At 40.9% G+C, this 16353-nt stretch overlaps 2 protein-coding genes across 2 annotated transcripts; both read left to right on the plus strand.

Moving 5' to 3' along the window:
* Positions 1 to 294: 294 nt before the first annotated feature.
* Positions 295 to 1924, plus strand: LOC311134898 (Fanconi anemia core complex-associated protein 24-like; the record flags this gene model as incomplete). Its single annotated transcript, XM_084168665.1, has 4 exons — positions 295 to 397; positions 884 to 1029; positions 1229 to 1384; positions 1682 to 1924. The coding sequence occupies 4 exons, from the start codon at positions 295 to 297 to the stop codon at positions 1922 to 1924; spliced, it is 648 nt and encodes a 215-aa protein (XP_084024791.1).
* A 4090-nt stretch (positions 1925 to 6014) lies between these two features.
* On the plus strand, positions 6015 to 14548 carry LOC311134428 (asc-type amino acid transporter 1-like; the record flags this gene model as incomplete). The annotated part of the gene is made up of 11 exons (XM_084168108.1): positions 6015 to 6186; positions 8825 to 9029; positions 9272 to 9423; positions 11261 to 11386; positions 11715 to 11868; positions 12666 to 12789; positions 13018 to 13121; positions 13299 to 13395; positions 13588 to 13737; positions 13980 to 14157; positions 14424 to 14548. 11 exons carry the CDS (start codon positions 6015 to 6017, stop codon positions 14546 to 14548), a joined length of 1587 nt encoding a protein of 528 aa, XP_084024234.1.
* Between the last annotated feature and the right edge of the window lie 1805 nt (positions 14549 to 16353).

Genomic DNA, 16353 nt, shown 5'->3' on the forward strand with positions numbered 1-16353 from the left:
GTTCGAGGTTGGGTAGCTATATTTCATACCTGTTTCAATGGATTCCGAGCGCGCAGATGTAAAGACTGCGCATCAGCACGACCGCAAAGTTTACACTTCAATATAGTTGGTAGTCCACAGGATGGCGCTATAACTCCAGTGTTGAGGCTCCGTGCGTTTACACTCCATATCCATAGTGGGCGCTATCGCGCTGTTTACTGATTGGATCAGACGCAGCCGAGAGAGGGAGATATTTGAAAATTTGGAGGCAAGCTAACTTTGTTTTAAATAAAGAGCTGACATATCGTTGTGAAAATGGAGATAAAACCTCCAGTTTTTGTGAACGCCGTTCCCCCGTATGGGCATGTTATTGCCAACGAGAAGTGGCGAGGCTCTGTCCTCGTGCAAAGTTTGAAAGGTACAGTAGCGAAGTCGCTTACCAAAGTTACCGGATACAGTAGCTAAGGCAACTATTATATTAACTAACCTGTGGCTAAGTGTTGGCTAGCCAACGTTAGATAGTTAACATTGTAAACAAAAAAACAATTTAGCGTGTAGTTAGCCAGCGAACGTTAGTTAGTTCAGCCCATGAAGCCCAACTTCAGTCAGTCTGTCTTTACTTTATTAGTTACACGTCAGTGAAATTACGTTACATTACAACTGAAATACATTTACATTTTACAGACAAGTTAAGACAAACAATCGATACACCACTAGCTAACGTTACCAGTAGGAACAAACAATCGGTACTACCGGCAGGCACCCCATTGTTAACGCACAATGTCCCTCCATGTCTGTTTAACAGAAGACATGATTATTAGCTAGTAAATACTGAGTGATTAAATAAAGTATCTTCTCGTTTGTTACATTCTGAACATGGTGTCGTTGAATTCCTGACTTTCAGGAACTGGAAGTGTGAAAACAATATATGAAGAAGAACTTGGCGTGGTGGACTTTCATCTATCTAACAAGAGCTGTATCTTGTATGTCTCTGAAACTGACATTGTGGCTGGAAACAACTACAAAAGAAAACTTGTGCGGTTTAGAAATGTAAGTCTACCTTTAGGTGTTTTGCACTACACTACTACTACACACTTGATTATGCTGATACATCCTAAAGCATAATCCAGTTCACATAGCCACTGTTGATTGTAAAGCTGAACTATTGATATATAATATTTTTATGTACATGCTACATCTTCAATTTTTCCTTGGTGATGTTCTAATCATTTCTCCCTCTCTGTTACAGGCCAACAGCAGCCTCCAGGGCATAGTGGTGGTGGAGAAGACCCGGCTCAGCGAACAGTACTTTTCTGCCATGCAGAAGTTTGTGGTGTTTGAGCTTGGCCTGACACTGCTACCTGTTGCCAGCCAGCTAGAAGCCTCCCAGCTACTCACACAGATAGTAAGTCATACTTTCACACAAGAGAAAACGACTGAAGAGTTTTGTTTAGCATTGTCACTTCACAAATATTTTCCTGCTTACATAAATATGTGTTAAACTAAAACTGGCATACAGCCATTTAGAACTCAATAAATGAAATTGTATTTGTCACATGGGGCGAATACAACAGGTGTAGACTTAACAATGAAATGCTTGCTTACGAGCCATTCCCAAGGATGCAGAGTTAAAAAATAATTTAAAAAATAGTCTAACCATGCATGATGATGATGATTGACTGATGAGTTGTGTCCTCTGCAGGTGCACGGGGAAAGTAAAGACAACCCGTTCCGCAGGAGGAGTGTGTCTCGGCTGCTAGACCCCCTGGTCATGTCCCTGGTTCAGCAAATCCCTGGGGTAGGGAAGGTCAAAGCCATGGCCCTGCTCCAGCACTACTCAAGTATCCACCAGCTGTGCAACGCAGGAACGCATGAACTGGAACACATCGTGGGCCAGGCCACGGCTCATCACATACACCACTTCTTCCACAACCCATTGGTCTGACTCTGACAGCACAGCTCATTGACAAATCATTACTTGTTTTATGTTCAAGTGTGTAAGGAGGGCAACAGTGAACCTGACACAATGCTGTAAAGCTAAAGAGACTTCCCGAGTTGGAAATGTAGTGGAATTTATCGTTTTTTCTTCACATCTCTATGATACAAGCCTTGTTTATACAAACATAATGCTTTGGTGGCTCTCTGTGTATACAAAGATGTGTTGCAGTTCTTGGGCCCCACGGGCCTATAATATGTGTCAGTGCTATCTGGTATCCTTGGGATGTCCCTACCCTAAGCATTGTAAATGTCAACTTCAATGGGGGAGGTCCCAAGGATCACGAATAGCATTTGTTGCACAAGACATTGCAGAGCTACATTGGAAGTGTGTGTGTAACTGACCACTAGATGGAGTAGAAGATGCCCTTCCCTCATCCAGAACAATTCATAAACTTCCATTGGAATAATACAACCTTAACCAAGGACTGTTTTACTTGAACTGATAGCAGGTGCAAATGGTAATACTATATGGGGACCTTTTTCCAACCCATGTTAGAGCCTACATGGGAAACCTTTTAACTCCAATAGAAATGGCTTAGTTCAATCCATTTGCACTAAAGCATTCCGCCTCAATGAAGGAGCACTTTCTTGGCACAGCTGTCGAAGTCCTTCTTTCCCAAGCACAGTCTGATCATGTGACCTGGGCTGGCTGCGTGGAGCCTTCCCTGGCCAGTTACTTCTCTCTGTGACACCATCCCTTCCCAACCCAATCCAACAGGAACTAACACTGGCATGCTGGCCAAAGCATGAATTGACTGAATGAATTGACTCCTACCTCAGCTCACCCATTCTTAAGAACTGGAACTACAGTGTTTTTATTTTTTAGATGACTTCAAATATGTTCACTTTACTCAATTTGGGATCTTATGAGTGTTACTACATTTGGACAGGACAGTCTTTGTTTGCTTGTTTTATTTACACTACCGGTCAAAAATTTTGAAACACCTACTCAAGGGTTTCTCTTTCTTTTTACTATTTTCTACATTGTATAATAATAGTGAAGACATCAAAACTATTAAATAACACATATGGACTCATGTAGTAACCAAAAAAGTGTTAAACAAATCAAAATATATTTTATATTTGAGATTCTTCAAATAGCCACCCTTTGCCTTGATTACAGCTTTGCACACTCTTGGCATTCTCTCAACCAGCTTCATGAGGTAGTCACCTGGAATGCATTTCAATTAACAGGTGTGCCTTCTGAAAAGTTAATTTGTGGAATTTCTTTCCTTAATGCGTTGGAGCCAATCAGTTGTGTTGTGACAAGGTGGGGGGTATACAGAAGAAAGCTCTATTTGGTTAAAGACCATGTCCATATTATGGCAATAACAGCTCAAATAAGCAAAGAGAAACGACAGTCCATCATTACTTTAAGACATGAAGGTCAGTCAATCCGGAAAATCTCAAGAACTTTGAAAGTTTCTTCCAAGTGCAGTCGCAAAAACCATCAAGCCCTATGATGAAACTGGCTCTCATGAGGACCGCCACAGGAATGGAAGACCCAGAGTTACCTCTGCTGCAGAGGATAAGTTCATTAGAGTTACCAGCCTCAGAAATTGCAGCCCAAATAAATGCTTCACAGAGTTCAAGTAACAGACACCTATCAACATCAACTGTTCAGAGGAGACTGTGTGAATCAGGCCTTCATGGTCGAATTGCTGCAAAGAAACCACTACTAAAGGAACAATAAGGAGAAAAGACTTGCTTGGGCCAAGAAACACGAGCAATGGACATTAGACCGGTGGAAATGTGTCCTTTGGTCTGGAGTCCAAATTGGAGATTTTTAGTTACAACCGCCATGTCTTTGTGAGACGCGGTGTGGGTGAACGGATTATCTCTGCATGTGTATTTCCCACCGTAAAACGAGGAGGAGGTGTTATGGTGTGAGGGTGCTTTGCTGGTGACACTGTGATTTATTTAGAATTCAAGGCACACTTAACCAGCATGGCTACCACAGCATTCTGCAGCGATACGCCATCCCATTTGGTTTGGGCTTAGTGGGACTATCATTTGTTTTTCAACAGGACAATGACCCAACACACCTCCAGGCTTTGTAAGGGCTATTTTACCAAGAAGGAGAGTGATGGAGTGCTGCATCAGATGACCTGGCCTCCACAATCCCCTGACCTCAACCAAATTGAGATGGTTTGGGATGAGTCGGACCGCAGAGTGAAGGAAAAGCAGCCAACAAGTGCTCAGCATATGTGGGAACTCCTTCAAGACTGTTGGAAAAGCATTTAAGGTGAAGCAGGTTAAGAGAATGCCAAGAGTGTGCATAGCTGTCATAAAGACAAAGGGTGGCTATTTGAAGAATCGCAAATATAAAATATATTTTGATTTGTTGAACACTTTTTTGGTTACTACATGATTCCATATCTGTTATTTCATAGTTTTGATGTCTTCACTATTATTCTACAATGTAGAAAATAGTAAAAACAAAGAAAAACGCTTGAATGAGTAGGTATTCTAAAACTTTTGACCGATTAGAGTATATTTATTTAATTTCAGTGCATCATCTTAACTTTTGACCCAGTGTGATGCTGTGAACGTTTGCACTTCACAATGAGATAATACCCTGCTGGCAGTTAAAAGGCAGTCAGTTGAAGAAGTCTTCTCTTGCTTTGTTCTCACTCCTTCCCTCTGTCCACCATCCAGTTACCCAGAGTGGCTCCTGTGATGTATTGGTTTTCTGCTCGGCTTCCTCCTTTAAGCGTCACAGCACACTGCTGGCAGTGTTCGTCGTTCCTCCCTCCCTGCCTGCACACAAAGCAGCTGGCCGATTTATTGGCCTTCTAACAGGATCAGCTGAATCCAGGCCCTTTATTGCGCCAGTCTGTGGTGTTGGCAAGAGAGGCAGAGAAAAGACCCGGTACGACCGCTCAACTTGACTTCCTAAATTCCACTAGGGTCCTTTAGAGAGGAAGGGAAGCATGAAGGCCTTCTTTTGGGATGCGTGCGCTGGTGGAGCAGAGGCGTGAGCCCTCCTCTCTTTGGGTTTCCTCTCCCGAACGGTTCAAATGTGGTCTCTCTCATCAGTAGGCTGTTCAGAGTTGCAGCAATGTAACATGACAGGCAAATTTTAGATACAAGAGGAAACAGAGGGGCAGAGTTGTGTGAATGGGAATGTATACAACATGAAATGTACACTGAGTAAAGTATTTGCTAAAATATGTTCACAAGTACACTATTATAAAGCAGATACATTATTTTAATTTGTTTTAAAAAATTAAAAAATGTTTTTGCGAAATTCCTGTCATGTTTTGTAATCTATTTATGCTCTTTTTTTCCCCTACAATTGAAAATAGTAATTTTGTTGAAGAGTAGGCTTATTGAGTCAGTTTGAGATCAATTTGTACTGTAGTAATATACAGGCACAGTAGATGGTGTGAATGCTTGTTAAATTCATTATTGGGTTTGCTCTTTCACCCCCTTTGAAATATTGATTATCTGGTCAATAATTTAGTATACTCAATTACTCCAAAATGGAGTACTTATGTTTACTGGGGTCACAGTTTTATAATTGTTTTTAACATTTATGTTTTTATATAAGACTGTTTGCAATTCACAAGATGGAATACCCTATTAATAATAGTTGAGAACATTGATGATGTGGATGTGTGTACTCTGGAAGGGGGGCATGAACACTGAGCAGTCGAGATTATGCACACGGTTTTGTTCAAGATGGGGGGCTTACTCAAGTAGGAGAGTACACCAAACTATGAAGCATGCAAGCCTCTGCTAAAAAGCATGCCATCCTATCATGTCTGGTATTGAAACAGAACATTTGGTATAACCAAAGATATTTATGGTGAAACTATGGACTTCGAAGTTCGAGGGGATCTTCGAATGAGTTTCAGTGATTGTACGAAAAGTCCTGCGCAGCGACGCTCAAGTACTTGGTGGGCCATGGCACGAGAGTAGGGTAGTTAGCATTCTACCCTGGACAGCGGCAGATTATTGCGCAAGCGCACCCTATTCAGTGTGCATCAATACTGTGTGTGAGTTCAAGAGAGGGATTCGAGAAAGCCTTTGATATGGTTGCAGACATGGATGGAGAAAAGCGGAAAAGAAGTATCTGCTCACGGCAAGAGCCGTTGGCTGCGCTGAAGATCTTGAAAGATGTGAACAACAAGCGTGACGAAAACCCTGATAGAGTGACTCTGAAAAAAGAAATAGGACTTTTAAGCGCCTGTACCATAATAATAGGTAAGGTTGGTAAAAGTGTATTGCATTTTAGAGACTATTACATAGGGGTGTTTGTTCATTGTTTTATTCGAATGCGCACCTTATAAAATAACTTTGTACATTTGCAATTTACAGCATTTGCCCTTGCTGAATAAAACATTAGTTTCCCAATGATGTATTATATAGGCCTATTATTCAAGTCAATATCCTATATTTAGTCAAAAGTTTGTAATGTTTAGAAATAGGCCCATCTTCTCACCTGTGATGCTAAGAATATAGTACTATTTGAGCTGATCGTGCGGTTACATTACAACATTTTTTGCATTAAATGTCTACCTCAATGCTTACGTGGCCAAAATATATTAAGTCAGTCAAGTAGCACATTGGTTGTCAAGCAGAAGCTAATTTTCTGCTGAAGCAGAAGAAATGGCAGGGACTGCTTTAATAAATCTAATCTGCTTGTTGAAGGGTGCAAATTAAGATATAAACCCAAGTGTCACCTACACAGGGTTGGGGAGTAAGCTAATTTACATGTAATCTGACTACAAAAAATACTACCTGTAATCAGTTACATTACCAGGAAAAAATATTGTAATCAGATTACAGACACTTTTGAAAAACTAGATTACTTATTGGATTACTTTTAAATTCAAATGTTCAGGATGTTTGCAAAAAATACATTATGACACCTTTCTGTTTTCTCAATGACATTCAATTCAGCATTGAAAAAAATGAGCAAGTTTAAGTTTGTTCCACCTGAGCAAGTCTGACCACAAGTCAGAGACCAGTATAATGACACGCCAAATGTGTTAGATGGATCCTCATCAGGTCAAAGTAATCAGATTACATTACTGACTTTGGGTAATCCTAAATTTACGCTGTCATTGATTACAGGTCGTCATTGTAAATATGAATTTGTTCTTAACTGACTTGCCTAGTTAAAGGTAAAAATACATTTAAAAAAGGGTCAATCCCACTATACAGTCTGGAAGACGCATATTTATCATTACTAATAAATTCAATTTTAGGTGGTTTTGGTTTTCAGACTGCTGATAAATATGCTGAAGATTTCAGCATGGTCTGTTGCAATTATTACATATGTTCTGACTTGACTGTTAAAATTAGTTTTAGAGTTACTGTAAAATGGTTATTAAACTGAAAGAATAGGCCTATGTTCTATGCCATTTCTACTGACAGTGATGTTTTTCAATGACATTTACTCACAGCAGGCCCTGACCTACTCTTGTGGCTTTTGATTAGTTACATTAGTGCAGTTGTTTTTTATCAAGATTGGTCCTGGATTAAGACCTCTAAAATAGGAGAAAATGTGAAAATCCCTTTGACTCAGGCTTCTGCCTCCTGGAAGGACTTTCCAACCACAGAATGCTGATTTCTTTTATTTCATCCTTTATTTCGACAGTCATGCTGAGACCAAGGTCTCTTTCACAGATGAGCCCTGTATACACATCAATACACATCAATATACACTACACACATCACTGTACACCATAATATACACAAAGCAAAACACAATCATAGAAAATAGTACACACATTGATGCACCGTTGCATGTGTAGAAGAGAGACACAGTACAGACCACCAACTGTGAGTGGACAAGTTGAACAATCCAGACCAGGAAGTCCATGCTGGCATCCACCCTGTTGTTTCAAAGTTATACATCTTACTCCCAGTTTTAGCATTTCTGACAGGGGCACAAACCTAAATGAAAGCCGGCCGTGTAGAGTCTAGAAATAATGCAGAAGATGAGTTGAATTCAATTCTCGCGGATGGCTCATGCCTGAGCTCGACAGTTAAAGAGTAAATAATTTATGCCCAGTTATGTAATCGAGGTCTGTGCCACTTGGCTGCCTTCTGCTGTGCTACTCTGAGTGCTCTACCCTGAATGTGTTGGTTGGGATACACTTGGTCTGCGTCTAAAATGGCACCCAATTCCATAATGGCACTACTTTTCAATGGGGCCATTTCCCTTGGACATGGTACAGCCATATTGTAACCCAGATCATTGTATTACTTCAATGAGTGTGGTTGATGTTGAAGCAAGCCCCTTGGGTTAGATGGTAGCACTTCCTACTCTGACTGCTTGATCTCCTGCCCAAAGCTCTGTTCACTCACATCAACAGTATGATTGTTCCATTTCTGAGGTCCTCTGTGGACGATGTGTTAACTTGTAATGATTATCAGGGAGGATATTTTTGTCAAGTATATCTGAAAATAGAAAGCCATATCGTTTCAGGGTTGATGTGAGGATAAATCAATGAGGACCCTTTAGCTAGCTCATGGGTAAGTGTATAAACCAGATGATATAATGTCCCTTTTTTCTACACACTGCGATATATCTATTGTTTAGATCTCAATGTATTGTTTAATTACATTTACATTTTAATCATTTAGCAGACGCTCTTATCCAGAGCGACTTACAGGAGCAATTAGGGTTAAGTGCCTTGCTCAAGGGCACATCGACAGATTTACAAAAACCTTTTAACATACAGTAACTGATTAACACATGATACAGCTTTATAGGATTTTATAATAGTCATATATATATATATATATATATACATATTATTTTTTTAAACAATATTTCCATTGCTTGTTTTTGTGTGTATGCATTCTAGTAATACCTTCTCCCTCTCCACAGGGAACATCATAGGTTCTGGAATCTTCATCTCTCCTAAAGGTGTTCTAGAGCACTCAGGTTCAGTGGGTCTAGCACTGATCGTGTGGATACTAGGGGGATGTATAGCTGCCCTGGGCTCCCTCTGCTATGCTGAGCTGGGGGTCACCATCCCCAAGTCAGGGGGGGACTACTCCTACGTCACAGAAATATTTGGAGGCCTTGTTGGGTTGGTACCTCTGTCTCCCACACCTACAGTTTATATCACACCGAATGTGTATAGTTTGCAAGCTTATTATGAAATACGTAACATTAGGTTGGATCAAAGCAGACTACTGTGGGAATACATTTTTAATTGATGCTTTCATGTGCTATCCTCTGAGATCAAATTCACATATTGTTGATGTAGCCTATGCATTACTTTTTACCCCAAATAAAATTATGTTCAATTCTGTTTCTTTCCCATCCTAGGTTCCTTCTACTGTGGAGTGCGGTGCTCATCATGTACCCCACTACCCTGGCTGTCATCGCCCTCACCTTCTCTAACTATGTCCTACAGCCTGTCTTCCCCGACTGTGTCCCTCCCTACATGGCCACACGCTTGCTGTCAACAGTCTGTCTATGTGAGTACTGCACCGTGTGTCTGACTGTGTGTGTGGGTGTGCTATGTTTTATGGGAAGTTTATCTGATGCAACAGAGTAAAATATATCTTACGTAACCATTGCCTCTAAGCCTTTTAAAACTCTCAGAGTGGAGACAGGAATATAAAAAAATGCATGGTGTGTCAAATAGAAAATAGAAGGGGGAGACAGGAGGGGAAGGAGTGAGCAGGAAAGTTAGCGAACAAAGACTGATGAAGAGTGCAGTTTCTAAAGTATGTATAAAATCATCCCAATGGGCAAAATGTGCCATGGGATGTCCTAGTTACGTCATTCTCTGGTTGTAAATTAGTTTTAAGTTCTTTACCAAGGAGACATTTGTTTTTTATATGGTTATAGACATCCTTTTATTGGTCGCTAAAAATACATCTAAAAACATAATTTTACAACCAAGTTGACCATGACGCCACAAAAGACATCCGAATGATGTAATTGCAACCAGTTTTGTGAACCTGAGGGAACGTGGACTTAAATTCAATGTCAAGTACAGTGTCTGTCCCATTCGCTGAACTTAGAGCCAATTTTGTCGCCTGTGATTTGTGTATTGCTTTTCACTGGGTTGCACCCCTCACTCTATCTACAATTTGGACATGCTAGTATTACTAATTACTTGGCACCAAGCTTGAGGGGACCTCCACTGTACCTCCACTGAACCCCATGAAGTAGAGAAGAACACACAAAACCCCCATTGTACCATGATTGAGCTGCGGAAAAGCCAACAAGCCAACAGCATTGTGGCCCATGAGGTGAAACAACAGGTTTTTTAGTGCGATCCCTGCTTTTAGGGGCCATTATTCTCACTTGTTTTTTGGGGGACTGGATGCCAACGATCTGGAGAAAACGTGAGCTTTCTCTCAGCCTCTTCAGGGACCTGCCTGCCTGCCTGTCCTCTCTGGGTTTTGTTCTGTTGCATCGGAAGCGGTTTGTTTTGGGGGCCTTGACACCTACCCTTTGTGTGTAAGAGCCAGGCCACCATGAGAAAGAGAGGCAAGCCAATGACAGTGATGGATGAGGTGAAACAATCATGTCCACCCCTTTGCCTTACCATTTCCCACATTCCGGTCTGCCATGGCAACTGCTAGGCCGCTGCCGCCCCACCAGTACCATGTACCTAGGCGTGAGCCCTGAATGACTGGGAGAGAACATGTCACATTACTGTGCACCTCACGGCTTGGCTGGCATCCCTAATGCCACATTCCGATTGGGCAAGAGCTCCCCTATGTGAGGACAAACATGACTTCTGACTAATCATTGTATGTAACTTGCTTAGGCTACTATACCTGGGTTTAAATAGTGTTTCGTTTTTCTCAGTTAAATGCTTGCCTTAAAGTAACTGTCCAGTGTTTCCAGATTTCTATGAAATATGACCTATAATTAATTTCAATATGAGTGCAATAGTTTTCTTTCCAAATGTGTATTTATTAAGTATGTTAAAAAGCAGCTTTTCTGTGTTGGAATGGTGTGGGCGTACCCCAATAACAGAATGGTGTGGCCGTATACCGATCATAAAAAATATGAATGCTAGTAGACTGCTGATTGGCCAGCTCATCCTCCTAAGGAGGATGACATCATCCTCTATGAGGAAATAGCAAGCATTTTTGAGATACAAGCTTGAGGTGGAGTTTTTTAAGTGTTTTTTCTCCAATTTTGCTTTGGCCACAAATACGAGTATAGGACGAGTCAACAACATTATTTGGGTATAAGTTAACAGAATATTACGTTTTAAAAGTCAGATTTTCACTGGACAGTTACTTTAAAGTATTTGTGCGTGTGTGTGCATGCGTTTGTCTGTGTCTGCAGTGTTCCTGACCTGGGTGAACTGTTCCAGTGTGCGTATGGCCACCAGGATCCAGGATGTTTTCACGGTGGGGAAGCTGGCGGCCCTGGGTCTCATCATAGTTGTCGGCTTGGTGCAGATCTGCAAGGGTGAGACACACACACACTCACCCTCTCTCTAGAATGGTTTTCATTATAGCAATCCTGGGTCATGCAAGACGTTTTGCAACTAAAAACTAAGGTTTCTTATTTAGCAAGTTCAGATAGTACGTCCCCGTTTCAGACTGCTTTCTTCGTTTTTGTGCCTACTGAACATGACCCAGGTGCCGAAGGTCAATAGCACCTTAAACAAACTAATAGGACGTTGCGCGTCTGTGATATTTACCCATGTAAGATGTTTTTAATGATCAAAGAGAATATCATGCTATTTCCCTAAAACAACCCCAAAGACATTGATGGTGAATTGGTACTTCTCCAGGTAACTACGAGGGACTGACGCCTCAGGTGGCCTTTGAGTTCAGCATGACGCCCTCGGTTGGGCAGATCGCTCTGGCTTTCCTCCAGGCCTCATTCGCCTTCAGTGGATGGAACTTCCTGAACTATGTCACAGAGGAAGTGGTTGAACCACGACGGTGAGCATCTGGTTCACCGAACATTATTTTCCTTTGCGTTCTATTCTATTCTATTTTAATTAATCAATCCGATGCTGTGTACTGTATATGCAGTCTGGCTGTGAATGCATGAAAGCAAGCATTGTGGAGTGATGCACAGTATGTTGGGATGTTATGGTAGTATATCAATGAAAGAAAAGTGATATAGTTCAATTTTACATTCTATAGAGTTATATTTTGCATATCAGCTGCCTTCTTATTTTCCCAACAATGCAAGATTTATGAGACTGTGTGTTGATTGCATGGTTTGTACAGTATACAGTGTAGATTACCTCATCAATGGTTTGTGTACCGCGTGGATGACCTCATCAGTAGTTTGTGTACCGCGTGGATGACTTCATCAGTAGTTTGTGTACCGTGTGGATGACCTCATCGATAGTTTGTGTACCATGTGGATGACCTCATCGGTAGTTTGTATACCTTGTGGATGACCTCATCGGTAGTTTGTCTACCGTTGGATGACCTCATCGGTAGTTTGTGTACCGTTGGATGACCTCATCGGTAGTTTGTGTACCGTGTGGATGACCTCATCAGTAGTTTGTGTACCGTGTGGATGACCTCATCGGTAGTTTGTGTACCGTGTGGATGACCTCATCGGTAGTTTGTGTACCGTGTGGATGACCTCATCGGTAGTTTGTGTACCATGTGGTTGACCTCATCGGTAGTTTGTGTACCGTGTGGATGACCTCATCAGTAGTTTGTGTACCGTGTGGATGACCTCATCAGTAGTTTGTGTTTTGTATGGATTACCTCATCAGGAACCTACCTCGTGCCATTTACATCTCTATCCCATTGGTGACCTTTGTGTACACGCTCACCAACATCGCCTACTTCTCCGCCATGTCACCCGAGGAGCTGCTCTCATCCAACGCTGTGGCCGTCGTGAGTAACGCTGTTGGCTTTGCTTTGTAACATGACAGAAACCTCCTGGCGTACTGGTACTTTAATGGTGTCATTATTTGATTCATTGACCTTTAATATATGTTCAACTCAATGCATGTTCACATAGAGATGCCCTTTAATCATTTTCGAAAAAATACTTGCTGTACATCAAGAGTTATCCCTGGCTTGTATTGAGTCCTAAATGTAAACCTTCTTGTTCTGCTGCAGACATTTGGAGAGAAGCTCCTGGGGATGTTCTCTGTCATTATGCCCATCTCTGTAGCCTTGTCTACGTTTGGAGGCATCAACGGCTACCTCTTCACATCTTCTAGGTGAGGGGGTCAACCCTGGGGAAGATGTCCTCTAGGCTGGCTGTGATTCAATTCACAAGGATACTGCTTTTGGATTGAGACACAGCCATAGAAACGGAGGCGTGTGCATGATTTTTAAGTAAATGAAATGATTGTACATGGGTCTATAAGCCCTCTATGTTTTATTTGTCTTTCTAGATTGTGTTTCTCTGGGGCCAGAGAGGGACATCTTCCCAGCCTGCTGGCCATGATCCACTTTAAGAACTGCACCCCCATCCCTGCTCTCCTCTGCTGCGTAAGACTGCCTAACACTACTACGTCTTTACTGTATGTTTTTTTCTCAAACAACACTCAGTGGCCAACATGCAGGTCCTATACCCCTCTACCTTATGTCTTCAATAATGGCCCCTCTCTCTCTCTCTCTCTCTCTCTCTCTCTCTCTCTCTCTCTCTCTCTCTTTCTCTCTCTCTCTCTCTCTGACTTTCAGTGTACTGCCACCATTGTAATCCTGTGTATAGGAGAGACACACAACCTGATCAACTATGTGTCCTTCATCAACTACCTCTCCTATGGAGTCACCATCGCAGGCCTGCTCTACTACCGATGGAAGAAGCCCAAACTTTACAGACCAATTAAGGTATTATTAATCCAGGCATGGTTCAATCATGGCCCCTCTCAGATAAATGATTGACCCAGTAATTGACAAATAAGAGGAAACTACAGAAACACAGTGAACCTGTTCTCATCAACTGTTGAAAACAGAGTAGAAGCAGCTATTTTCCTCTGTCCTCCCCACTAGGGTGATTAATTGGAAGGTGAGACGTCATGTGACACTCTCTTCGTTATAAAAACAAATCTGTTCTCATCCCTCCTCATCAGGTAAACCTACTTGTCCCTATCACCTACCTGATGTTCTGGGCCCTGTTACTGGGCTTCAGCCTGTACTCTGAGCCTGTAGTGTGTGGTGTTGGGCTGGTCATCATGCTCACTGGTGTACCAGTCTACTTCCTGGGGGTGCACTGGAAAGCCAAGCCAAAGTGTATCTATGACTTCATCGGTGAGTGTCCTCTTGAGTCCTCCTGCAAATAAATGTTTGTCTTAGTAATCCTGGCCTCTTTCTTTGCCCCCCAAAATATCTGAATTTCTGAATTCAACCACATATATTTAATGGTATTCAAACTCCCTAAATCCTACATATAACAAGTGATAAATCATTCTTTATTTAAGTAGACCCAGATACATGGCATTTAAAAGGAATACTTCGTTAGTGGTCTGGTCAGACACTTTTTTGTGATGCTAAACGTGGGACCTGTTTTCTCACAGAGTCAGCGACCTATGTGGCACAGAGGCTGTGTTTCGTGGTCTTCCCCCAGTTCGACCCCATCGAGATCAGTCCGATCGAAGAATGGCCCGACAAATCTTCCGACACTCTATCTGGGAAGTCTTAAACTCTTTTTGCCTTCTGAAGTCTTTTTCTTTTTGTATATTCCGTCACTGTATGAGTACAGACACGGTCCGTTCCTTTTAGTGGAGCCCCTTGTCTGGTGTCTGGTCACCTGAGACTCATATCCATTTCTTTACAGCTAAGTGGAATTGCCTGCGTTTTGATGCATGGGCCACTTGCAAATTTGTATTATTTTGTTTTTGTACTAAGTCGTCAAGTACAACAAGCTAATGCCAACAGTATCACATTTTGAAACAGACTTCATATGCCCTAAGGAAGTATTTGAGCCTTTTCTGTAACTTTTCAACATTGGCAGTATTTTTGGTTTTAATTGATCTAAGATTGACTGTGTATCATTGTGCCTTATAGGGGAAATTGTGTACCTTATTAACAAAAATGTATCTTACCTATTATTGTAATTTGGATTTTGCTTTGCTTTGGGTGTTCCTTATGAGAATTTGAAAAGCACTGTGGTCTTCCATATTCTGCTTCTTGCCAGTTGTTAATTTGCCACATGACATGATTTCCTCAGATTTGTGAACATATTCAGAACTATCTGAACAAAGACCTCAGAGACTTTGACTGGAATCCTTTGGAAATTAATCTATTTAGCCAACAGCAGCCAACAACAAAGGTGTTCTGATTATATACTGCTGAATGATAGATGGTTGTAGTTGATAGTTGAGGGTCACTACGTTTTTACAGTACTTAGTTTGTTTAACTCTTGCCATTACCTTTTACACTACTGATTATATGTCATATACTATAAATACACACAACTGTAAAGTTCACAGCTGACTTAATGACCCAAACTCCAATTTACACCAGCGTTATATGGAAGTAAAACTGCTCACACTGCTCACAAAATGCTTGCTGCACTTTTCTAATGCTTGTTTCTAAACTAAGATTCTAATATCAAGTTAACTTATTTTATTTTTTATTCTCTACCACACTTAAAACTAAATGTTGTGCTGGTAACCTGACCAAAATATACAAAAGGCCTTTGCTTTTCCAGTGGAGCACTGTACTGCCATTCCATTTCTCTTCCCCAAACAGAACTCTTTAACTGCTATTGTGTTCTTCAAATGGCCAGGCCCTTGACTGTTACTGTAAAAAGAAACTCATGATATGTTGTATTTCTTTTGAAATGAACATACATTTTAAGTAGCCTAGATTGATAGATATATACTGTATTGTACTAGATAGATGGATACTGTACTTGAAACCACACATTACTCAAGGAACATATTTCATTCCAATAACCAGATAATGATGTAGGATTAGGATATAAATATGTAGTTTGTTAGTACAACATGAGTCTGAGTTGTCTCTCCAACAGCTGCCATGATCATTAAGCCAGTCAGGTAAAACACAGTGCTTATGCAAGTTTTATTACTACTTTATATCCATCTTAGTTCAGATTTCTAGAGCATATGAAGAGATTTTACACTGTAAATTATTTGTAAAGCATCAGGTGTTTACAATGGGTTCTCTACTTGGAATGTTAACTGGAATGTATTTTAGTGCACTTTTTTGTAAATGAGAAAATAACAATAATACCACAATAAATCAAATACCTTTTGGAAATGAATGACTTCATGCTTTGTCTGCTTTGTTTCATTGCCATCATCATTTACCATAATGTTGCACACACTATAAAGTATTCAACTGTTTAAATGTGCCAATAATGTACCGGTAACTGCCAGCCAGAGAGAAAGATTAAAAAAAGTATTTATATGTGGCTTTAAAAAATGTTTTATTTTTTTATTTTACCTTTATTTAACTAGGCAAGTCAGTTAAGAACAAATT

This window comes from Coregonus lavaretus (assembly GCF_964263955.1).
Source record: "Coregonus lavaretus genome assembly, chromosome: 9".
Lineage (NCBI taxonomy): Eukaryota > Metazoa > Chordata > Actinopteri > Salmoniformes > Salmonidae > Coregonus > Coregonus lavaretus.